This window comes from Euprymna scolopes, chromosome 20 (assembly GCF_053919585.1).
Source record: "Euprymna scolopes isolate OS-2025 chromosome 20, ASM5391958v1, whole genome shotgun sequence".
NCBI lineage: Eukaryota > Metazoa > Mollusca > Cephalopoda > Sepiida > Sepiolidae > Euprymna > Euprymna scolopes.
Window position 1 is genome coordinate 3,709,849 of NC_136501.1, and position 26,869 is coordinate 3,736,717.

General features: G+C 32.9%; 1 protein-coding gene across 1 annotated transcript in view; it reads right to left on the bottom strand.

The window, feature by feature from the left end:
• Positions 1–3,140: 3,140 nt before the first annotated feature.
• The window catches only part of LOC145241297 (uncharacterized), a 39,171-nt gene continuing 15,442 nt past the window's right edge, over positions 3,141–26,869 (bottom strand). The window contains exons 3-12 of the mRNA XM_080104045.1: positions 25,389–25,468; positions 24,688–24,818; positions 21,438–21,573; positions 20,221–20,306; positions 20,036–20,120; positions 16,966–17,109; positions 16,075–16,146; positions 11,900–11,959; positions 9,475–9,651; positions 3,141–4,794 (exon numbers count right to left, since the gene is read on the bottom strand). Coding sequence (XP_079960171.1) covers positions 3,356–4,794; positions 9,475–9,651; positions 11,900–11,959; positions 16,075–16,146; positions 16,966–17,109; positions 20,036–20,120; positions 20,221–20,306; positions 21,438–21,573; positions 24,688–24,818; positions 25,389–25,468 — 2,410 coding nt within the window. The 3' untranslated portion in view covers positions 3,141–3,355. The remainder of the gene's footprint in view (positions 4,795–9,474; positions 9,652–11,899; positions 11,960–16,074; positions 16,147–16,965; positions 17,110–20,035; positions 20,121–20,220; positions 20,307–21,437; positions 21,574–24,687; positions 24,819–25,388; positions 25,469–26,869) is intronic.

The window sequence follows — 26,869 nt, forward strand, 5'->3', positions numbered from 1 at the left end:
ACGGTGAAATGTACCGCCCCCTCAAAGTAAGACTAGAAGAACACCAAACAGCTGTCACATGCGGAGAAATTGAAAAATCAGCCCGAGCAAACGGGAAAGAAAAAGGCACCCATTGCGCAATGATGTCAAAATACTTGACATAGAAGATGGAGGATCAGGAAACAGCACATATGGTGGAGAGCAATAACAATACCCTAAGCCGTCCAAGTATCAAATTTAACCACATTTGGATTCCATTACTTACAAATTTATGTGAGGAAAAATAAATACAAAAAATATGCCCAGCCTAAGGGAGGTAATTCCCTAATAAAAAAAAACTAACTTTTCTTATTTACCTCCCTTATACTGTGCTTAAAACACACACACAGAAACATGCAATTAGCAAAAGGATTCAGTTAAAATTGAATCATGGAAGTCAGTGACTCCTGAAGATGGACTTTTTTCTCAAACCCATGCTCTGATTTCTAGCAATACACAACTAAGCTCTTTTCCTTAGTTAAAAATGAATTTTTACACCCGAAACATTGTGCCAATAGTTGAGAACAATTAGCCGAACAATCAAAACAATACAAACATTAATACCTCATCTCAAATGCGACCATACCAGTGACTTATTCATGCTGACCATTCTTTTGTTGGTCAGATTTCAAATGACAAGCATACATATCTAAGCAGTTCTGACTGTCCATTGTCCACGCTAAATTTAAAAGCACTTTCATAGATTAATTTCAATTAAAACATTGTAATATCTAGCTTTTTGTTTTACTTGAAATTATGGTGAGAACAAAAAATATATAAACACACATAATTGAGTTATATAATGCCGCATTTTAAAAAAATTTAAATAAAACTTATATCTAATTTTTTTTAAATTTATATTTGCAAATTAAAATATGCACATATGTAATGGAGAGTTGTGTATATTTAATAATGCAATTTTTTTTAATATTTAAAAATAAATGTCTTATATCGAATTGAAATGTTTTATAATTTATACTTAAAAAAAAAAAAAAAAAAAAAAAAAATGCACATCTTTTTGGATTTTGAAACAAATCTTACATTCTGTCCACACAAATGACTTATAAATAATTACAAATATTTCGAAAGAGATCATGAAAAACGTTAACATGCAAAACAATAACAAGAGACAAAAAACATTCATGAAGCAGAGAAAGATACAAAAGAAAATCCCCAGAATAGCTACTTATCTGCCTCCCCACAAGGACTGGATGTGACCCAAGATGAGGATAATTGGGTGTATAATAAAAAATTTAATGTTACAGAAGATATAGAACCATCACCACACACCATATCGTTGGTGATATGAGTTTTTTAAAATGAGCATGCAAGATTATTCTGAATAAACAGAATATAAAAATGTTTTTTTAAGGAAAAAAGACTTAATGGTTTAGAACCTCTTCATGAACGTCCATTATCAAAAGTACAGGGGGACGGGGATACCATAGAATATATACTTTTTTGAGGAAAAATCACTACCCTGGTAAGTAATGTGGGAGCGTGTGTTATACATGGTTTAATCAACTGACATACTTCCTAACCTCCAATCTGGCTGCTATTGAAAGCAGTAACAAGGCAAATCAGTTTCTTGGCTTTTTTTTTTTCTCTCTCTCATACCTATATCTTCCCTATGCACATACTCTTTATTAAATTTCTACAAAAAATTTATTTGGTCTTATTTTAATAATTTTTTAAAATAATTATTAAAAATACTTTTTAAAATCTTAGAACTATTTTGAGAATATCATGTACTAGCAGTTTAGCCCAGCTTTGCTTGGGCCCCTATGTACAGTTCATTACTTCATGTGCATATATATATATTTAGTGGAGATGGTAATTAATAAAAACTGAAGAAAGTGCTCAATACTGTTGTAGAGCAAATATGCGTTTTATTTTTTATTACCGTATCTTTCTGTTAAGTTACATTATGGAATAACAATGTAACTTAACAGAAAGATACGGTAATAAAAAATAAAACATATATATATATATATATATATATATGAAAAGGCTTGACATGTCCCGGTAACCTACATGTAAATTTTCACGTGTTTAGACCCAAAATTGGCAAGAATTTGGTAGGATCCGCAAAGGTCCAAATTTTCGGCCAAAAAACGATTAAAAAGCTTTCTGCATAGCTGCATGCCCTTTATGTAAAAATTCAAATGCTTAGACCCAAAATTGACTGAATAGTTTGCTAGAGTTTTTAAATAAAAATGAACTTATTTTTTTAATTTTGTTATTAAAGGTATACAATAAAAATTTTGTTAATTTTTATTGTATACTTTTTTCAATAACGTCCTTTTATTTCAATAAATCGATTCACAATAGAAATACTGAAGAACAATAAAAGTGAAAGACCTGATTTGCCATGTGTTCCGGTAGCAGCCATGGTGGAAGTTAGAAAGTACATTAGCTGACTATAACCATGTATATGCATGAGTGTGTGTGTGCATGCACATACATACATATATATATACACACACACACACACACAAACATAACATACACGGTTATAGTTGGCATAATCACGTTGACACCAATTCTCATCAGACTACCAAAGTTAAGCAACACCAAACCTGACTAGTACCAGTTAGGTGACCATTTGGGAATTCTGTATGTACTTTCCGATTATCAACATTGCTTCCAGTCGTCCTGAACCTCCACTTGCCACTGGTATTCAACGATGTCGACTCAGGAGAGTCGTGGCTGGAGATTGTGCAACTCTTGCCAGAAAAATTCTACACACAGGCACTCTTACAGTAGGTATCTATAGTCTGTCAAGACTGAAGGAAGCTGTGTGTATTTGTGTGTAAGGGGAAACCTTTGCTATACGAATGTCAATATTGTTTCTAGGTTCAATTTATGTGTCAAGTGAAGACACTGCTAGAGACGGATCCATAAGTTTAAAAAAATGTTCTCGGTTAATTAAAATTATTTGAAAATACTCTCCTGCATTACTTAATTACTTGGACAACGGCCACAAAGGACAAAATATGGTATCCAAATTTAGCAAAAATTGTAGAAAATCAGATTTTATTTACCAAGAAGCGATTAAATTTAATTCTATGAAATTCCAATGTAGCATGTCTACACCTGAGGAAATGAAAGATAATATCACATTTTTTTTTTTGTTGTTGGAAAACAAATGAAGTAAATAAAAAAATTCCTAGAAATGTGTAATTTTTTACGCTAAAATATTGATTTCCGACCAGATAGAAAATACTTGGAATAAATAATTATGATCGATTTCTGTAAAAATATCCTTTTACAATATGCCATTTTTGATAAATGATCTTAAAATGTATTTCATTCATAAAATTACAAAACCATTGATTTAGGGAGATTCTATCAAGTTGAGACGTCGAGCAGCACTTCCTGCACAAACAGGTGGCTTCTCCTGTGACTGCACATTTGTGTTGGACCGCTTTAATCCAGCCAGAAGACTCAAGTGAGAAGATGAAGAATCCAAGTTTGAATTTGGGGTATTGCGGAAAAAAGAACCTGGAGTGGCAAATCGTTGACTATCAAACAGTGAATGAGGTGATTGGAAAGAGATTTGGTTGCACGGCGTTGACGTTAATTGATTGTGCATATTCAATGGGGTAGGAGTCTTCATCTGAATATTTCCTTGACCATTTGCATTGCATGATGATTGGACGAGCTGCACAGATGCCAGGGTCATGGCAGGCTGTTGAGACACAGGGAAGGCGACTAACGTCTGATTGGACTGTTGAGACTTGTCAGTGATGCCAATGGTTGGAACTGGCGAAAACGTCAGGATATGCGGGCTGGGCAGATGATGGATCTTGACACCACAGGAAGACATGTTAGCCAGAGTAGAGTTAATATCTGTATTCGAATAAGAGAAGCTGTTGGTCACCTGGGCAGGGCTAGCTGTGACACTGGCTATAGCCAACAGTGGAAGCTGCATAACAGAATGAGGTGGGGTCTGGTTCGGAAGAGGAAGTAATTTAGGGGTGCCTGGTTGGTTCGAAAAGAAACAATTACAATTGTGAGTCAAGCTGTTTGACACAGGCGTGGATGATATTGGGCGGAAACATTTATCTGTATCATTGGGCTCGGAAACTAGAGGCACAGCCAGATCATCCTTACCAGTTTCCAGGGATTTTCCATCTTCAGATTCTGAACTCTTTTCTATTTGAAATTCAGGTTCTAGATGTAAAACACGGATGGGCGATTGACGTTTACCATTTTCTCCAGATCCGGATCCTTCACATGTGCGGTCTACAGATTCTCGAAGTTGGCTTTGCTTTGAAGGTTTTTCAGTGTTTGTACATTCTGACTGTGTAGTCAGAGATGTTGGATCGCTTGGTTGTTCTGCTGTAGGAGATGACTGGGTTGAAGCATCGACCAGAGCTGATCCAGAAGGAGCAGCAACTGGAACCGGATCTTTTAAAGATTGAAGTACAGCTTTCATTAGTTCCGGAGTTAAGTGATTATTCGTCATCAGCGGCGGGTTTAAAAGAGCATTTGGGGTCAACTGTGACGTTTCAGTTGCATCTGACAAAATCTTAGAAGCCACAGTAGAAACGGGAAGTTCATGAGTTCTCACAAGGGTGTGAGCCGATGTGAGCGAAGGAATACTGACGGGAGTGGCACTATCACCATTCAGAGTTGTTACTGGCATAGCTGTCGTTTGAGGAACGGGATGACCAGGACTGGGGATCAAATGGTACTCATGAATTTGATTGCCTTTCTGCACCCAGATGATCTGTGGATTATCTTTTGGGGACGACACTAATTGTTTCCATTCTGAGGAGAGAGGAAAAAAAAGAAAAAAAAAGAAAAGAAAATTAAAATTTTATTTAAAAAAATTTTAATTAGAAAAAAAAAAAAGAAAATCATACAGATGGATAAATACCGACTCCCTTCACTCAATGTTATAAATTTTATATGAATGCATCTAAGTAGTTTATAATGTAGTCATTCAAAAAGTACGAAAGTAAAACTCACGATTGACAATTACTAAAATGCATCCAATTTCAACAGTCTCATAATTTTTTTTTTTTTTTTTTTTTTTAGATGCAATAATTATTTTTTAAATCACATATTGCTATCGAAACAGATTGCTGCTATTCAATCCAGAACATTTTTAAATACTGATAGTTATTTAACTGTTTAATTTGCATTACTTTTTAAACTAATGAATTGATAGTTATTTGTAATTTTACTGTTCTATTTAGCCACTTAGTCGTGAGGGGTAGGGAATTGGGCAGCGAGATGTCTTTACATTATACTTGGATTTCTGCATGTCAGTAGTCAGGGTAGCAGGGGCACAGAAGGGAATTATAAATTGCAGCAGTCTGAGGGAAAAATCTATTCTAGTAAAAGGCTTTACAGCATTTAGGTATCTCAGTGTAGTGGTTTTGCTGCTTGTCCGGTTTGGCGGCGAAGGAGTATTAGTGCTCAGAGTTTGAAATACTTGTAAAACAGGCATAAGGATGCCATGTTTCGGCGATTGGTAAGGAACTCTAGAGGAATACCTGCAGGCTGTAGCGTAATGAGGCGATAACTGGTTTTTAACGTTTAATGCTGCTAAAACTTAAGCTTATTTCATTTAACAATTCCAAGAAACTTCTCAATCACTGATTGCCATGTCTGTCGAATTATCTGCAGCACTTACGTTCCTTCCAAATGTGTGTATTTTGTAAAAATAATTTAATGTCATCTTACACATAACTTATTTCTGTTGCTTAGAATAGGTTTACTAAGGCACGTATATATAGGCTTAACATGTAATTCTAGTTATTTTTATTTTTAGTTTTTATTCAGACTGATACACAATTGAAATATGGGTGTTAAAAATAAAATAAATCTATCAATATACTCTCCTTTGAAGACTAAAAAAAAAAAAAAAAAAAAAAAAAAAAAATGGTACCTCATTTCCCTTTTAGTGAAGCCAAATTCTTTGTTTTTAAATTTTTTATTTTGGATTCTCCAATCCAAAATGGACAATTAGTAATATCATTCATGTATTTTCAAGATGAGAGGTTGTTTCCGAGCAAAAGATAGGTTAGATTACTGGTTGAGTAAAAAACAATTGAAGACAGATGAGAGATTCAATTCATTGTGAGGATGAATCTTATTTTAAATAAAGAGATTTGGTCAGTCTTTATGAGATCAGTTGGATTTATTTTTTATGTGTAGTTAATAGTGCATAAAAGGAGACACTAACTTTTAAACACACCGAAAGTTGGCACCCGCATCTCAATTGAGGTATGGAAGCACAGAATCGATATAATTTTCAAATATATTTTGTTTATTTTTTCACCCCCTTAAAATAAAAATATATAAACTTTTTGGGATCAAGTAAAGATTAGATACCCCGTAGCAGAAGATGAATACTGGCACAAATTTCAAGTGACACCGGTTGTTCGACCTTGACATTGCTTGTTTGTAAACACGTCAAAGAGCAGACATGCTTGAATGTTCGTGAGCAAGATTTTTTTTTTTAAATATATTTACAAAAACTTTTTTAAGATTTAAACGAAAAAAATACATATTTACAAAACTTTTAAGGATTAAAAAAAGTTTCTATGTACAAAAAACCTTTTAGTGTAAGTAACAAAACGAAAGTAAATTTAACAAAATATATTTAAATAAATGGTGTCTTTCTGAGTGAATTTTTTTAAATATATTTACAGAACTTTTTCACTAATAATAATAAAATAAATATAATAAAAATAAAAAGAATGAACTATATTAATTACAAAACATTAGAAACTGAGAATTTCGGATGCTAAACTTACTTTTATTTAATTTGCCCTTGTAGAGAAGTAAGCCAATAGGAAGTATTTTTTTTTTTAAATAAAAATAAAAATTATAAAAAGATTTGTATCTTGTGATACTACACTTCATCTTTATAAAAATAAAAGTCATAAAAGACATGTGAATAAAATATATTTTTTTTAAATCTCGATTGTTTATACTTGTGATTTTATTATGCATAAAAATTGCCTCGGTCTACAATGATTTCTCCTTCACTGACTACCTACATACATTGCACTTTAAATAAATATTGAATTGTATTAAAAACGCAGAAAAAAAAAACACACTGTATATAAAAATTAATCTTGGTCGCAAAAATCCAAACCAGTCAGTTATTTTATATTTGTTTCTGCCATTAAAAAGTTTGGTTATAATAATTTTATTTTATTTTTTAAAAAATTATGTATTTTTTTAATTGACACTATCCGAAAGTCTCAGTTATAACGGCGATGTATTAATTTGGTATTATTTTATGACCTGGCCCAGCGTAGTATAAATGCCCCCAACCACACTGTTAAGAACAGCTTTCAGAATAAACATCTCCCAACCTCCCCATTGAGATTGGGGTGTTTATTCTGAAAGCCGTTCTTAACATAGGGAGGTCGGGGTGTTTATAATACGCTGGGACACGTCATAAAAATTTACAATTTATTTATTTATATTATTAATTTTATTAAAAAGTTCTGGAAACATAATATATATATAAAAATGCACTCAAAGACACCCATTTATTTCAATATATTTTGTTTAAATACGTTCGTTTTATTACTTACATTTAAAAGTTTCGTGTAACTAGAAAAATTGTTTTTATCCGTAAGTTTTGTAAATATATAATATTAAAAAACATGTTTTGTAAATATATAATATAAAAAACATGTTTTGTAAATATATAATATTAAAAAACATGTTTTGTAAATATATAATATTAAAAAACATGTTTTGTAAATATATAATATTAAAAAACATGTTTTGTAAATATTTATTTTTTCGGTACTTGTACAGTTTAATCAAGACATAAAAAAATGAAAATATCGAAAAAATTTAAATTGTACGTATCTACGGAATGAAGTTCTCGAAATTTTTTTTTTTTTTTGCTTAATTTCATCAAGTAGTTTTTGTTTTACAGCGAAAAAAACAAAACAAAAATAATTTGTTATGATACCGAGCATAAGGTTCAATTTTTATGAAGAAAAGCTAGTATTACAGATGGAGAGGGAGTGTCGGCACTTTAACTGGAGTTATCTCCTCGTGGCATTTCAAAACTCCAAACAAAAATTAAGAAAAAAATGCAAGATCCTGCCTTCAACATGCTCTCATAAAAATGTGTTTTTCCGCTGTAAAAACAAACTACTCGATCAAATTAAGTGAGAAAAAAAAAAAAATTGGAGGGGGAGAGAGAGAAAGAGAGAGAGAGAGAGAGAGAGAGAGAGATATCTTCAGTTCAAAACAGATACGTACAATATAATCTTTTTTTTCTTCACTATTTTCATTTTTTAATGTCTTGATTCAAATGTACAAATACCATTTTTTCTTTTAAATCTTAAAAAGTTATGTAAATATATTTTTTTTAAAATCTTGCTCGCGAACATTCAACCATGTCTGCTATTTGACGTGTTTACAAACAACCAACGGCAATGTCAAACAACAGCTGTCACTTTAAATGTGTGCTAGTTTTCGTCTTCTGCTACAGGGTATCTAATCTTTACTTGATCCAACTTTTTTATCAATTAATTTTTTAAGTGCATATCTTCATTATATATATATATATATATATAACTTAATTAAACAGTTATTTAAAAAGATATACGATTAAAATTTTTTATTTTTAATTAATAGATAAAAAAAGTTTACATATTTTATAGATTTTTATAAATTTTACAAATTTTTTGTTATATTTTTTTCAAACATATTTACTTTTGGTCTTTGCATCACCGATTAAAAAATATAACTGTTTCAGCAATATCATCTACTAGATTCATACTTGCGTTTAAATTTAGTGTGTTTTTTTATAAACATATGTGAAATATTCATTTTTAAACTTCAACTATTTCCTGTTACACATTCACCATTTTTAAACTGCTAAAACTAAAAAAAAATTTTTAAAAATGACACATTCATGTTTATTTCATGTTTCTGTAAGTAAACATTTTTTAAAACATCTAAATAGTTTGATAAAATATAACATTAATTTAAATAAACATTTTTTTAAACATCTAAATAGTTTGATAAAATATAACATTAATTTAAATAAACATTTTTTAAAACATCTAAATAGTTTGATAAAATATAACATCTAAATAGTTTGATAAAATATAACATTAATTTAAATAAACATTTTTTAAAACATCTAAATAGTTTGATAAAATATAACATTAATTTAAATAAACATTTTTTAAAACATCTAAATAATTTGATAAAATATAACAATTTAAATAAACATAGTTATTGGAAAAGATATGCGATAAAAAAAATTGATAAAAAAGTTTACGTATTTCATATATTTTATTATAAGGAGGGTGAAAAAATAAACATAACTGAAAATTGTATCCATTTTGTGCTTCCATACCTCAATTGAAAGACGTAAGTGAAAACATCCTTGAAAGTTAGGCTCTCTATTCACAATTACCAATGTGCATAAACTAAATTGGAAAAAGCAAAACTTACGAGCCAAGTTTTTATCTTTGGATGGGCTACAAGGTTGAGAGGTAGACGAGTTAGGTGATTTGACTGAAAACAATTTCGTTCTTTCTTTTTCAGCCACTTCGCAAATGCTATCGAATGATGCATGCCTCAAGAAAGCCTTCTTCCCATTGCCAGGACCATTTAAAGCAATCGAATCATCTGCAAAAACAACAATGAGTGATTAAAAAAAAAGGTAGGCATCATATACAATTATATAAAAGATTCACTTACCATTTACAAAAACAACTTCAGTTTTTCTGGGTTATTTGATGCCAAATAATTATTTTCCTAACAACAATTATATTTACTAGTGGGATCTGTGGAAATTCCACGGCAGCATCTTTCATATGTAACAGAATGATGCTGGACATTCTGTAATATTATTGTAGCCATTTTGTTAAAACTATAAAAATATCTAATCTGGTAATGTATTTTTTTTTTTTTTATTCAATTTTCACCCCAAACAAGGCACAGTGCCACTTTGAAGCAGGGGGCTACTATTAGGGAATTAATTAGCGGGGTCATTATGAAGGGAGAAGAGTAGAAAGATGTTTGTTAACATTACACTTGAACTTCTGCATATCATTGCAGTTGGGAAAGCAGAATCCTGGAAGGGAGTTCCAAAGACCCACAGTTCTGGGGAAGAAACTATTGGAGTAAAAGGCTTTCTTGCACCTAGGGATCTCCACTGTAAAGGGATGAGACTTAGTAGCTTGTCGGGTTTGTTGGGGGTAGTTACGTCGGGGAGGTACAAGTGTTTGCAGTTCGTCAGAGCATTCACCATTAAAGTATTTGTAGAACAGGCATAGGGATGCAACATCTCGTCGATGGGACAGAGGTTGAAGCCTAGATGACAGTTCAGGACCTATTAGGTTGGCGACTCTTTTTTGAACCCTGTCCAGGAGCGAGAGACAAGCAGCAGATGCACCAGCCCAGATGTGACAACAGTACTCCATACATGGGCGAATGGTTGCCTTATAGAGGTATAGGATACTGTCAGGCGTAAGTAGTTTTCTAGCACGGTAGAGGGAGCCAACCTTCCTTGCAGCAGCCTTGGCAATGCTCTCAATGTATCTATTCCAGTTCATATTCCCTGTAAACGTTAGGCCGAGGAGTTTAAAAGAAGTACTTTCAGGCAATGTGCTCTTGGCCATTGCTATTAGTGGTAGAGAAGGTTTCTTGTTGTTGAAGGAAAGCTTAGTCTTAGCAGCATTGAATGAGACCAACCATTTTTGTCCCCATTCCACTACGGATTGGAGGTCATCCTCTAGTGTTTCTGCCATTTTCTTGGATATGTGTTCATTTGTTTTCCCCTCATATCTGTTATAGAGAGTGGTGTCATCGGCAAATATACCCATCTCCGAAACAATATTATCAGGGAGGTCGTTTATGAATATCAGGAACAATAGAGGTCCAAGGATAGACCCCTGAGGCACTCCCGCATTTATGTCATATTGTTTGGATGTACGTCCGTCGAGGACAACTTTGATTTTTCTATTACTTAAGAAGGATTTAATTACGTTATGAATTCTTCCAGTGATTCCATATGATCTAATTTTCCTTAGAAGACCATCGTGCCATACCCTGTCAAAAGCCTTAGATATATCAAGGGCCACCGGTCTACCCTCCCCTGTTTTATCCAATGAACGGTATATACGTTCAGAAACTACAGTTAAGATATCTGCTGTTGAACGGGCTTGCCTGAATCCATATTGTTTGTCAGTCAGGAGTTTAGCAGCTGTTAGGTGCTGGACTAGGACTTGATTAACTAAGGACTCAAATATTTTGGCGAAAAGCGGGAGGAGGCTAATGGGGCGATAATTTAGTGGGTCAGTTCTTTCACCAGAATTCTTGAACACTAGTACCACAGAGGCGGTTTTCCAGCAGTCGGGAATGTCAAAATATATCTGGTTATTACGGTCTCCAATATCCTTATAGGAGACTGTGACATATTTCCATTGTATGGATGCAAGCCTGCCGCAAACGGAAAAACTATGATATCATACCTACAGTAGACAGAACAGATACTACCCTTGGATTCTAGCTTAGGATTAATTTTGGTTCTATTCAGAGTTTTGTAACCATTTACGTCCCACGTTTTATGACAATAAATTTGATCATGATCGAAACTGACAAATTTGATGCATGGATCTGATGCTGTTTGATAATAATCACCATGCAAATATTCAGTCTGATCAGATAGTTCTCCATATTTCCATGAACTAAGTTTGGAATACTTCACAGAACATGAAAAGGTAAACAAGACCCTGGCACATTCTTACATTGACTTTTGTTCGTGTGTATGATGTCAAGCACGCATGATGCAGTGGTATAAGAATGTATAAGAAAAACTCACATTGTATTTTTTATTGCTGTATAATTTAGAAATACAATAAGCTCAACTCACCTTGAGAAGTAAGAGATCGGCCGATAGATTTCTTGCCAGGTTTACTAAGAATGTGAGCAACTGAAAAGCAAATGACCAAATAAAAAAACTGAATGAATTTGTTAAAAGGAATTTTTCAAACGATTAAAATTATTAAAACAAAATAATTTTCATATTTGTGCACTGCTATCTTCATAGTTGATGTTTCACATTTCGGCCAACTCATCCTCTGGCCTTCTTCAGATGGTTCACCGCAACAGGATAGGAATGCCAGAGAAATAGTTGACTGAAACGCCGCGAAACAACAACATGCAGGATAACAGTTTGCAAATAAATACACAAATTACTCAAAAGATTCGAAAAAAGGAAAAAGAAAATGTAAATAAACTGATTTTTCGATATATTTCGAAAACCAAGAATCTTGTTTTGTATATCGAATGTTTTAGAAGGTCTTGGTATATTTCAGCTAGTTCTCTCTTGCTATCTATGGTAAGGAGATGCAAAACGAGAAAAATAGCATCTTTTTTTTAAAGAAGCCTAATAATGAATCAACCGACAAATGACAGATTTTGTTTTTTTTTTTACAATTGAATATATTAAAGTTTAGTTACAGCTGTCTATTAGTTATATTTCCGGTGCTAGTGCACTTACTGATCCGCGCTATTTTTTTTAAATCGTATTTCCAAGTTTAATTAAAGTTTTACACTCTTTTTTTATTCAATCGTAAGGTTAAAGTATAGAATAGGTACAAAACACCCTCCCCTCACCATGTTAAGAATAGCTTTTTAGGGACCCGAACCTTGGATTAACCACTAAGGAGGCTGTCCTATCAGCAGGTGCAAAGTACTGGGGCTGCTGTATTGCCATTTGGTGAATGGAATCTGGACCATGCAGTAGCTTCTGGTGGGGCCTCTCGATGCCATACTAGTGGGTAATTGTTACGGCTTTACCTTATCATGTGGTACAAAAAAAAAAAAAAAATTCTTCGTTTCTTTTTCTCTTAGTTTCCCCTCTCTGTCCTGCTCTAAGTAAATCTGTCGACCTAGTCCACAAATTCCAAAATTTCATCATGACAAGTTTCAAGAAAAAATACACGATTAAACCCGGTTCTCCAACTTCCAACGTAGACCCCTACTACCATGTCTCCTTCTCCAACATCAGGGGTCTACGTTCTAACCTTCCAGAGGTTGAAACCCAATTACAGGAGACTAAACCAGACCTTTTATTTTTAAGTGAAACTGGCATTGGACAGGCTATTTCCCTTGATGAGTTTGCAATTACAGGATACTCTAACTTAACTTCTAAATCTGACCCCCAAGATCGCCATGGGCATGGAATATGTGCCTATATTAAAGATAGCTTTCCATGTGGGAGGGACATCTCCAGGGAAGATCCTAACTTACCTTATATGTGCTTCCGGGTTGCTTTAGCTCACACTACTGCATTTATATTTACTCTCTATCGCCCCCACAACAGCGGAGTTACTATCTTTCAAAGCATATCTGAGAAAATTGACCAAGTCCTTTCTACTTATCCTTCAGCTAACATTCACGTATGTGGAGACTTCAATGTTCACAACGTCGAATGGTTGACCCACTCAAACAAGACCGATGATGAGGGGAGGTTCTGTCATGATTTCTCCATTGCCTATGACCTCACTCAGATTGTTCAGGAACCTACCCGTGTGCCCGATAATGACGGCCAGTATGCGAGCCTACTAGACCTTTTTCTCACAACTTGCCCTGAACTATGTTCATTTTCTGTTCTGTCGCCTCTTGGATCTTCCGACCACTCTGTTGTATCAATTAAGATAAAAATGAAATGTAATAAGTCCCCAGACGTACCTCTTCATCGTACAGTATATCGATACACTAAGGCTGACTGGGATAGCTTCCGTACATTTATATCTGATCTACCTCTGCATTCCATGTTTAAAAAGGATGTGTCCTCTATAGTATTAGACCTAACTGAATGGTTAATTGTAGGTATTGACCATTTCATACCCTCTAAAAAATTTCAGCAAAAACCTAACAGCCAGCCATGGTTCTCTCCAGAATGTGCTGCTGCCATTGCGCACAGAAATCACTTTTTCCACTGCTTCAAACGTAATAGATGTATGGAAACTAAAGCCGTTTTCAGGACTGCCAGCAACCATTGTAAGAAAGTAATAAGGAACGCAAGAGAGTTGTATGCTCAATCTGTTAAGTCCAAAGTAGCTGAGCAGCGGCTTGGTTCCCACCAGTTTTGGCAAATAGCAAACAGAATCCTGAACAGAAGCGTGTGCTCCATCCCAACTATTATCAATGGATCTGAGGTAATCTCGTCAGCATCAGACAAAGCCAAACTCTTTGTCAAGAACTTTGCAGCTAATTCTACCCTTTGCGACCAAGACCGCCAACCCCCAATATTTCCTCTTGTATCAGAAAACACGCTATGTGATATACGTATATCTGTACGTGATGTTGCCAAGCTAATCAAAAACCTTGATTCCAGTAAAGCAACTGGCCCTGATGGTATTCCAATTATAGTACTCAAAAAACTTCAACCTGAACTAGCGCCCATACTTACAAAACTGTTTAAACGTTGTCTTAAGGAGAATAGTTTCCCATCTCCCTGGAAAATCTCATCAGTATGCCCTGTATTTAAGAATTCAGGTGATCGCTCATCCCCCTCTCAGTACAGGCCAATAAGTCTCCTGTGCGTCATGAGTAAGTTGCTAGAATCTGTATTAAATACAGAAGTAATCAAACATCTCAACAAAAATAACCTTCTTAGTGACACTCAATATGGTTTCCGTTCTGCTAGATCTACAGCAGATGTCCTTACAGTTATATCGCATAGGATTAGCAAATCTCTCGACGGTGGCAATCTTTCTAGGGCAATTGCTCTTGACATATCTAAAGCCTTTGATAGGGTATGGCATAAAGGTTTACTTCATAAGATCGCTAGCTATGGTATAGCTGGAAAAGTCTTCTCAATTATTAAATCATTTCTTTCTGATAGATTCATAAGAGTAGTAATTGAGGGGCAAAAATCAGAAGCTCACAATATTAATGCCGGTGTCCCTCAGGGATCCATCCTGGGCCCAACTCTTTTCCTGATCTACATTAATGATCTTCCAAATCATATCCTTACATCATTTGTAGACATTTATGCTGACGACACTACCATTTATGGTACCACATCTAAGACAGTAAACGAGCAAGTTCTCTCCAATTCTCTCTCCTCTGATCTTGAGCACGTAGTACAATGGGGAAAGGAGTGGCTGGTTACTTTTAATGCATCTAAAACCAAGCTTCTCTCTTTACATCATCAACATTCTAATCCACATTTGTCATCAATTGAAATGAATGGCTCTCGTCTTCAGGAGGCCTCAAGTTTTGACAAGCTTCTGGGCTTGACCATTACTCCTGATCTTAAATGGAACACGTATATCAAATCTGTTGCCAAGGCCGCTGGAAAAATGGTGGGATCTTTCTATCGATCCAGTAGATATCTCACTGCTGATGCTATTCTCTATCTATATAAGAGCCAGGTACGTCCAAGGATGGAATACTGTTGCCACATCTGGGCAGGAGCTGCTAGAAAGAACTTGTCCTGCCTTGATAGAGTTCAAAATAGACTTCGTAGCCTCGTAGGAGATGTCCTTTTCTCCTCCTTGCAACCTCTATCTCACAGAAGAGATGTTGCGAGTTTGTCTCTGATGTATCGTTATTTTCATGGAAAGTGTTCAACTGAGCTTCAATCTATGGTCCCCCCTCGCCAAACTTTCACAAGAAACACTCGTCTAGCTGTAAACACTATCAATAATTTCCCCCACTCTTTATCTGTGCCTAAACCTAAACGTAGATTCCATGAACAAAGCTTCTTTCTTAGAACTGCACGCCTGTGGAATTGTCTTCCGTTTTCCTGCTTTCCGGCTGACTACAATATGGTTTTGTTCAAATCTAAAGTAAATAAGTTCTTGATGAGCCGTTCCATATAAGTTATTAAATTTACCAAATTTTCATTACTAATGATTACTATATTGACCAACTTCTACTGTACACTCTTTAACCCTTATCCTTGAGTGGCCTCTGGGCCTTGATAATGTGGTGATGCCTTTGTAAAAAAAAAAAAAAAAAAAAAAAAAAAAAAAAAAAAAAATATTCTCAAAGAACATGCAAACTTTTTTGGTAATTTCAATCGAGACATACTTTTCTGGTTTTTAACACAATCCAACAAGGAATGTCGTGAACTCGGCCGATGACAACCATCTGTACTGCAAACTGAATAATAAAAAAAAATTTTTTTTTTTTTAAATTATTAATGACAAATGTATTCAAAAGTAGAGATAACCATATTTCATCCTCTCCAGAGGATGATAAACCAGCAAATAAACAATTTAGTGCATGTCCAGAATTCAACCTAATTAAATTTTTATCTATTTATTTTTTTTTAATTTATATACATACATAATCGATGTCATATTCCAAAAATCACAATTTTAGTAAAAAGAAAACCCTACTTGATAAATTTACATATATATTTTTTTAAATTTTTATTTAGTTAGATTCTGGATAAGAACTGCATTTTTGTATCTTCAAGAACAATACAAACTGAGCAGTAATAGGGAAATGTGTACAGAAGCGGAGACTTTAATAATGGAGAGTTTTGAGTTAGTAGACGTAGAACAGTTGAGGTAGCAAGGTCAGGTCAGAGAGGAAGGTTATGGAAAACGAGAAAATGATAAAAGTTGACCTGATGAGATAAAGACCTAGACAAAGATGTTGGTTTATTAAAGCTGTTTGATATATGATCTAGACAAAGATGTTGGTTTATTAAAACTGTTTGATATACGACAAAGATGTTGGTTTATTAAAGCTGTTTGATATATGATCTAGACAAAGATGTTGGTTTATTAAAGCTGTTTGATATATGACAGACAAAGATGTTGGTTTATTAAAGCTGTTTGATATATGACATAGACAAAAATGTTGGTTTATTAAAGTTGTTTGATATGTTTTTTAGTATGTAAAGCTGACAGCAAGACAAATTTGATAAAACATCACAAAAATATACACACAAATATGAAACATTTTACTTACTAGTGATATCAGTTGCGTTGTCAATTTCCGGACCAATGTATTTGAATGCTGGTTTCCGCCCTCGTATTTCAGTTACATGAACTTTTTTAATCAGCTCAAGACTTGTGAGGATATTTGCAATGTCATAAAGACGGCGGATTTTAGCTAAGAACAAGAGAAAAATAGCAAGTTTTTAAATTCACTCAATTCAATTGAAGCCATGAAACTCAGAATTCACAAATGCATTACTGAAGAAATAAAAATTAAAAACTTTAGTTTTTGTTAATGTTGAATAAGCATTAATTTATACTGTTGTGCAATTTTACTCCCCCCCCCCCCCCAGAAAATACTGAGCAGATTCGGCTGAAATTTTGTATGAATCTTTATTGTAAGGTGCAGCGATCTAAGTATTATGGTATCTGTTTGATGCACAGTAAGGGAGAAATAGCAATTAGTATTTAACACAAAAAATGAGCACAAATTTAATCATATTCAACCAACAATTTAGCGTAAAGCTCTAAGTCAATGAATTATAGTCACAACCTGCATTTAATTTAAGTCTTTTATATTTCTTTAATGTCCATTTAAATTTTAGCACTAATCACTACTGGGGATTGAGTGGACAAAAATTCCTGAAATGGAGATGATTTCCCAACCTTTAATTCTATTAGTAATAATTTTGAGTGACAAACAAAACTTTGTAAAACTATGTCATCTAAATATGTAGGCCTGGTAATAAAAATGACCTAAAATTGCTTGGAAATAAATATAGGATAATTTTATGTCCAGAAATTGTCGACTGTTTTAAAGCCATTCATTGCTGCAACAAAAACGCTTTCTGATTGATCACATTTTTAGAAGCTTCTTTACAATGGGATATAGTAATAATTCACTCCATTGCGTCATAATTATCTAGTTACGGAAGAAATATTGCTAGTATTGTTGAACTAATATACATTTTTTGAAACTGCAAACACGAGACAAACCCGTCCAAAATTCTTGTTTTCAACAATTTTTAAAAGGTTCTTAGTTAAATTCATTTGAACTAAAAAGTTTAGAATTCATATCATATACAAGGATCCTGAGCCATAAATGAATGTGTCCATTGTCACTTAGTCGATAGATTGAGAACAGGGTTAGTACACATACCAAACAACTAATGATTTAAAAAGCATTAAGTCATCTTTCAAAATATATATGGTATGTAGACTACAACCATTCTATTACTAAATATGAATTTTCTACACAAAATTTATGCAAAACTAAACCAAATTGTGACAAAAGGTTTTAAATTCTTAAAAAACTGAAAATATGATAAACAATTTCAAATTGATAATTAACCAAAAATGTAAAAAACAATTTCAAATTGATAATTAACCAAAAATGTAAAAAAACAATTTCAAATTGATAATTAACCAAAAATGTAAAAAACAATTTCAAATTGATAATTAACCAAAAATGTAAAAAAATAATTTCAAATTGATAATTAACCAAAAATGTAAAAAAACAATTTCAAATTGATAATTAACTAAAAATGTAAAAAAAAAACAATTTCAAATTGATAATTAACCAAAAATGTAAAAAAACAATTTCAAATTGATAATTAACCAAAAATGTAAAAAACAATTTCAAATTGATAATTAACCAAAAATGTAAAAAAACAATTTCAAATTGATAATTAACCAAAAATGTAAAAAACAATTACAAATTGATAATTAACCAAAAATGTAAAAAAATAATTTCAAATTGATAATTAACCAAAAATGTAAAAAAACAATTTCAAGTTGATAATTAACTAAAAATGTAAAAAAACAATTTCAAATTGATAATTAACCAAAAATGTAAAAAAAACAATTTCAAATTGATAATTAACCAAAAATGTAAAAAACAATTTCAAATTGATAATTAACCAAAAATGTAAAAACCACATGAGATTGAACATAAAAAATCATAAGATTTCCCAATGATAAAAAAATTCAGGAAGCTTTCTGAATTTCCATAACTTCAAATCAATGTTTTAAACGATACATCAACCGGTAAAATGGATGTTTAACAAAATGATGCGGTTTGTTTAGGATGGAGATTTTTTTTTCCTAAATGACAAATGAATAAAAAATGTAAAGAAAAATCTGTAATGAAGTTAATGTGTGTAGGAGATCTCCAGACTTGTTTGTGGGTTAAAGTTTTTTTCTTCCCTTCTACAAAGATTGAAGGTTCCTCCTATATAGCCCTACATCATCACATGAAACTCTTTTTATGGATGCCCAAGACTAATCAAGATGAAGTATATTAAATCAGGATACTCTGGATAATGTACTTTCAAAATGGTTATCTCCAAAACTCTAGGAGTCTGTTAACAAAGAGAATGCGATATGATCTGAAGACAAGCTCTTGACAAGTTCTGCCACAAGAATCACACACACACACACACACACTTGTTTAAATGTCAGATATTCAACACTGGCCACTTCTAGTGGGTTTTCCTAAAAAGTCACTGACCATAAAAAGTTAATGACCATGTTGAAGCCGTCCACACCAATGTTAATGGGTTTTCAGACTGACTAGCATCCTCAAGTCTCTTTAACTTGCATCTTGGACGCTTCCCACGTTGCAGCTCACACGTAACACTCGTTTAGAGAGCATGTCATCTTCCATCATAAACAGGTGAACTTTATGCCAGCTCGTAAAACAGTTGCGTCTCATGTAAGCGATTGATACCTTAGGATCTTCTAAAAGCATGTTTCATGTAGTGATGGGACAATTCCAATACTTTTTTGGATTCTTTTTAAATTTGTAAATATGTGTGGGTAGAGGGTTGAATCACAGCAAAAACCCATGAAAAACGCACACACATTTCTGCAAATGTCAAATTACACTTACAGATTTTAGCTTTATTTGTAGTTTATTTAAAAAATTCTGATTTTTTTAATTCCAGAGTGAAAGGGACAAAAGTTATAGAAATAGCGTATGATGGTTGGTGTTCTTCCATTGCTTGTGAAGATGATCGTGATCATGCAATGGGTTCAAAAAGAGCTTATTAGACTGATTTGAGTTCTGAAAATGTATATATGCACGTATTGAGTATACTCACTTTTAAATTTTGAACTTTCCGTCTTATCAACTGTCATATCACCGATGAGAATTTTAGCAGCAAGGTCTAGATTCACTGTTCTTGACTAAAAAAAATCAAATAAGAAAAAAACAAATGCATTATAAATAGCAATGATTTTGAAAGGATTGTTTTTTTTTTAAATATAAAATTTTTTGAAAATTTACCTTTAGAACAAGGAACAACATGAGAAATTTCTGACTCATGATCCCCAGAGATTTCTCCAAAAATTTAGGAATGTTATTCGAGAAAGCTGAAATAAAAAAAAAAAAAAAAAAAAAAAAGAGAATATTACATCTACATATTAAATGCATGGGGGGGGGGGAGACACACACACACACACAAAAAAAGAAAACATACACAACAGCCTGTAATAGGCATCACTCAAAATATTTCATCTATAATATAAATATCACCTGTCCGTTTAAATGTATGTATGTCTAAAACTTTCGACAGATGACAGATTTTCACGAGATTGGAAGCTCGACGGCTCGGGTGACAAATATCGAAAAATTGCCCCAAAACATTAATTCCTTCACCCTCAACTGGGCAGTTTTCTACAAGGAAGGTCGATTTTTTGTGAGTCATTTTTTGCAAGTCATCGTATCTGGATTGACTTTGCCTAATTTTAACGGTCGCGTCATGGAGTAGCGATAAAACGTCAGATTTTTTTCCTTCCCACTTTCTTTTTTGCCTTCGCATCACGGGTTCGAACCTACCTACGTTTTTTTTTTGCTTAACACACAACCTCCAAACATCCGGGCACCCAAGTTAGTCCCCTATGAATTATGAAATCTAATAGCTTTAGGGTTACTGGCAAATAACAAATTGACAAACTTTGCTAAAAGGAATGTTCAATGTTTTGGGTGTAATAAACGTAAAAAAAATCATAACAGGACAAGATCCCCATTTTTAGCAACTTATTTTATAAAGCTATCGTGCAATTGATTTGTAATGGTCTTCAAAAACATAGACCCAGGCTATCCGTCTAATGGAGAAGTGAAATCAAGTTATCCAGATCTTAAATTTTTTTTTTTTTTTTTTTTTTTTAATAGTCAATTTTTTGACACAATAAAAAATTTGGTTCAACTTTACTTTCACTTAATTCACCACATACTGGCATTATCTAATATAATTTACATACATATACGTATATGTTTGGGGGTTAACTGATCAGTGTGAATTTTGAAAGAAGCTAACAATAATACAAGTTTGGGTGTGAGCTATATTTAGTTTAATTTAGAGAGAAAGAAATAAGTAAAGGAAAACTTCAATGGATTCTTATGAAATACACAACAGCTTACTAGAATAAATTATATAGCAACAAGCTACATGTGAGAAGGGGGAAGAAAAAAAAAAAAAAAAAAAAAAAAAAAACCATTACCTTGCTCCGAATCCAAATCAAAATTGCATTTCTCCGTAAAAGAAAATGGTTGAAAACTATTGTCAAGGTCTTTTTTTTGTTCAAATTCTTTAATTCTGGCCATTTGTTCTTGAAAGCCTTCTCTTTCTGCCAAAGCCTACAATAAGAAAGAATTAATGAAAAAAAAAAAAAAAAAAAGGTCAAATTTTAACGCCTAAATAACATTTAGCAGCAAACCAAAACATTTTATCAAGAATTTTTCACAACTTTTCATGTAAAACAAAAAATGCAAACAATTCTAAATCAGGCACTGTTTTCTATAAAGTTTGTTTAACGACCCCATCAGCCATTCTTGCTTTGGTTCTACAGAGTGAAAGGATAAAATTGTCGCCCTAGAAAAGACAGCATAATTCCGTTTGATGAAAACTATTTCCATTTTTTGCGGCAAATCATAAACTAGTTTGCCAGTTGTGTACAAATCCCAAAAGCGATAGGAGCCTTTTATCATATGTGCTAACGAGCAAAACTGGAGATGCGCTGCAGCACAATTCATGCTATTGATCCAAGTTATGACAACAGGACCATCCCCACCACCCTGAAAATATAAATCTGGACATCCTTTCCGGCCAAGGTTATAGTCTTAGGTGTGGTTTGAAGTGAGGGCTACATCATGCCACCTCACATCTTCAAAGTCAGCTTTAAAGTCAACACCAAAGTGTACCATCCTTTGGTGCAATCAGGTGGCCGCTGGCAAACCCTGCGTGTTGCAGAAGGACTTGGCACTGGTTCACAAGTCCAAAAAGACCCAGACTTGGGTTCCGAAGGAGTGCTATGATTTGTACCCTTCTCTCACTGCCCCCCCCCCCCCCATAACTTGTTGAACTACCTGTTTGGAATACATCGATAACATTTCCCACAACACCGAAGCCAACCTGCTCAACGCCATCCACCAAGCTCCTTCCTGCTGGCGCTTCTGGAAAAGGCATGTTCCCCAGTTCTGGACCTGTCTCAAGGCGGTAATAGAGGCTGAAGGTGGCTACATTATGTCAGCTCTACTACATAATCAAGTTACCTGAATTGATTTTTTCAATAATTTTTTTTTAAAATAAAGCCGTAGTGTTGTTTTATTTAGGGCTAGAATTTTATTCTTCTACTCAGTATATTATGGTTTTGGTATGTTATTGTGTGCACCAAGTTTGGTTTATATTTTTAATAACAAGTTTATTTCTTTTGGAAAGCATTATTTCTATAAAGAATATTTCCAATAATAAATCTAATATCTTGAATATGTTTTCAAAGATTCGCTAACTTTTACAATCTGTAAAATTTGAAAATAGCAGAAACGTGGTTAGAGTAAAGCAATATTTTCTTAAACTGAAATGCAAAGATTTTTTAAAAATACAGTTTGTAAAAATTTATATTATGGAAAATTCCACGTGTTGATTGCTAGGTTACCTGATGATAATCCATAAAACAAAACTGAATTGAACTAATCAATTAAAAATTTAAATAAATTATGAAATATTATAAAAGATGAATAAACGGATTTGAAACTAAAAAAAAAAATAATAAAAGAGGCAAATATCAAATGTACTTTTTAGATCTGCATCTTCAAACAAAATAAAAAATTCCATCTTTATTGGCATGCACAAAAAATTAAAATGAATTATTGAAACGCTATCAGGTTTCGAGTTTCGAGATGATTGATATTTTGTTCTTATCTTTAATGTTATTTGCATGTACCAGCCAAAGTAATCTCTAATCTTAAGGCGAATCAATTTATCGAATATTTATAAGTAACTAGTGGGGATCCCCAATGTTGCCCGGGTGTGTCGAGGTGGTGTTGGATAAAAAAGAAAAATCAAAACAGTAGGCAGCCCGGGTAGAGAGAGGTGTTTAAAAAAAGTGAAAAAAAAGCTTGAATGTAAAGGAGAAAAAGGAAGGTTAAAAAAAAAAAGAAAAAAGTAACATCTTAGCTTATGTGTCCATGGCAAAACCGGAAGTCGCGAGCGTTGGAATTAAGGCTAGTCAATCTAACAGCAACGATGACTTGTGAAAATGTCGACGAAAAAACAACTCCTCCTTGTAGAAAACTGCCCAGTTGAGGGTAAAGAATTAGTGTTTTTGGACAATTTTTCGATATTTGTCATCCGAAAGTCTGATAATTTAAACGATACCAGCTTTAACAGGATCTGTCATGCGTGTCGGCAGTTTTTCACAGACATACATACACACACATTCACAGACAGGTGAGATTTATATAACAGATAAGATTGTTCATCTAAAAACATAGGTTTAAGGTTCCCAATACTAGAATTGTTCACAAGAACCTATGGCATAATGGATAAAATACAAAGTAAAAGCAGGGCAATACTAAAAATAATTGCAAAATCACTCAAGACTTAGTTATGGCTGACACAACAAGAGCACACTGGCCTTCCTCCAAAATTCCATGCAAATTCCCAAGTTCGACAAAACGCATCCGAAGTTTGAAGGTTACATAGTGCTAAGCATGCAAATAACATGAAATATGAAAACAGTAGCTGAAAGAATTCTAATGCGTAATTTTCGTTTTGATGCACTTATTTGAAAAAATCTGGAAAATACAGCAAAACCATCAAAATATAAAGACCAGTTGATAAGCAACAGAAAAGGGAAATAAATGATTCTTTGATAACAAGTGCATATGAAAACTCGCGGTTTTATTTAGTTTATTATAAGCACAAATGCACGATAATACTTGATTTTTACCTTTAACACAGAAGTCGTATTTGACAGTAAAAAAAAAAGTTCAAAATGATTTGAATTAATGATAGAAAATGCTCGGCAACTATTAAAAATGTCTGGATTAAAATGGCCAACTTTCTATATTCCTATTTGTTTGCCTCCCCATGAGGGCAGAGTTAGACACAAGTTGGGGTTTTTAATGTGGGGAAAAGGTGAAGTCTACACTGATCTTGGCCTGAAGAAATTCTTTTTATATTAGCTAAAATATTGAAACTAATTTTTAAAACTTTAAATGAGAGAGAGAGACCAAAATGAGAGGAACAAATTTCTGGTTTGAATCAAAGTTTAAACACAAAACAATTACATATTGAGACTTGTGGTCTGAAACCAGATTGTTCTCATGCACAGATAAGTAATCATTTAGAGATGTCAAAACTTCGAGAGTCACCGCATCAAACAGAAATGTGCAACTAGGTAAAATGTACTTAACTTTTCAATGAAAAAAAAAGAGAGAAATGGGTGGAGGCGGACACTAGAAACTCACCTTTAGTTTAGCTAGCGTGTTACGTAGATTCGTTTTTCCATGCCAAGCATACTTGTTCTTAGCCACACGGCTTACAATCTCCACACTTTCCAAAACATTCACAATATCATAGATTCGACGCCTTTCAACAGCTGAAAAATACAAAACCTCACTTATACAGACACAACCAAAGAAATCATATGTTTTTATGCAGCAGGAGGAGAATCCTTGATATATAATTTTTTTTTTTTTTTTTTAAAGAAAATGTTAAGGTATTAACACTAGATTAAGCAACTTTTTAAAAGTTGACTTCTAAAACAATTAAAAAAGGTCAACATTTTGTTCAAATTCAGATCTTTTGGTACCTAATATTTGAATCGGATTTTATAATAATTATAAAAAAAAAAAAAAAAAAAAAAAAAACTTTCATTAGAATTCAATTATAATCTTCTACCAGTTTACAAAAACTGGCCAGAATTTTTTCTTAGAACAATAACCCTTATGTGTGTACTAACTATAACCACTAAAATAAACTATCAAATACCTTTGCTTACATATATAAGTTTAATATACTTTGACTTACTAAGCCTAACACCAGCCAGACAAATACAGTTATTAAGTGCAGAAAAAGCTGCCACATGGATGTTAAAATGATATACTATATTAACAGTACATATAAAATTGTATAAACGTAGAAAAATAAAACAAAAATGTCTACAAACCAAGTTCTTTTGCAACTTCATCCAGGGAGATATCAATGCCAGCATTCTGGTCAGGGTAGATGGGATACTTTGCCAAAAACCTTAAAACACAAGTTTTAGAATATAATTTGTTTTTTTCTTTTTAAAACACAAGTCGAATAGAAATCAATTACAAGGCTAATTGTATTTAAACCCCCATTTGGTTAATTGCATATAAACAATAAAAAAAAAAAAAGAACTTTGTGTAGAGAAAAAACTTTTAATGTACATTAAATGTAATACTAGCAAAGCTATTGGGATTTGCGAAGACATCGAGAAGATTTAAAAAAAAAAAAAAAAAAAAAAAAAAAAAAAAAACCTGCTAATAGGCATATTTTTTTTCTCTAAAAATATCTTAAATTCTCTTTTGCAATTGTTTATAAACTTTTGCAATTGTTTATAAACTTTTGCAATTGTTCATAAACTTTTGCAATTGTTCATAAACTTTTGCAATTGTTCATAAACTTTTGCAATTGTTCATAAACTTTTGCAATTGTTTATAAACTTTTGCAATTGTTTATAAACTTTTGCAATTGTTTATAAACTTTTGCAATTGTTCATAAACTTTTGCAATTGTTTATAAACTTTTGCAATTGTTTATAAACTTTTGCAATTGTTTATAAACTTTTGCAATTGTTTATAAACTTTTGCAATTGTTTATAAACTTTTGCAATTGTTTATAAACTTTTGCAATTGTTCATAAACTTTTGCAATTGTTCATAAACTTTTGCAATTGTTCATAAACTTTTGTAATTGTTTATAAAAAGGCAATCAGTTAACAACAGAGAAAGGTGCAAAGATATACTCAACATTGATTGGATAAAGTGGTTAAAAATCATTTTTGAAATCATTTTTTAGTAAATTAAAAATCTTTAAGTGCTTGCAAGAAATAAATGAAAATCCTTCTGTAATTATCTTCACACCTATATTGACATTTCAGGGGTTTATAATTCCATAACTTCATAAATTGAGGTAAAAATTAGTATTTGCTTTGATAGATGTCAGACAAATGCAGACCTCAATATTAGTATACTCCTTATACACACCTAAGTACTCGGAATATGGGGGTGAGGTATAGTTTCAAAAATAAGTTTTTTTGTTTTTACAAACATCCGATCACAAAAGAAAAGTTACTACAGAAACATCAGACTAATAAACACAGCAGCAAACACATTCCAAGCAGTGCGAGGTCACATTCATCTTTCTCATGCAAACTGTCTTCTAGGCAGAAGTTACAGTGATCAGATTTCAGCTATTGACTGTTGAACCTACCAGATATCAAACATTTCGTTGAGTTCACGGACTGCCTTAGATGAGATCAATCTGCTCTTTAACACAGAATACAGGCAAATGACATTGCAACTAAACTGATTCATTCCATACAACGTTATTACCAGTCAACTCAAGTTTGTGTCTACAGCAAGGAATTAGAAAAACCTATGTGCACTCTCACGTCCATGTCT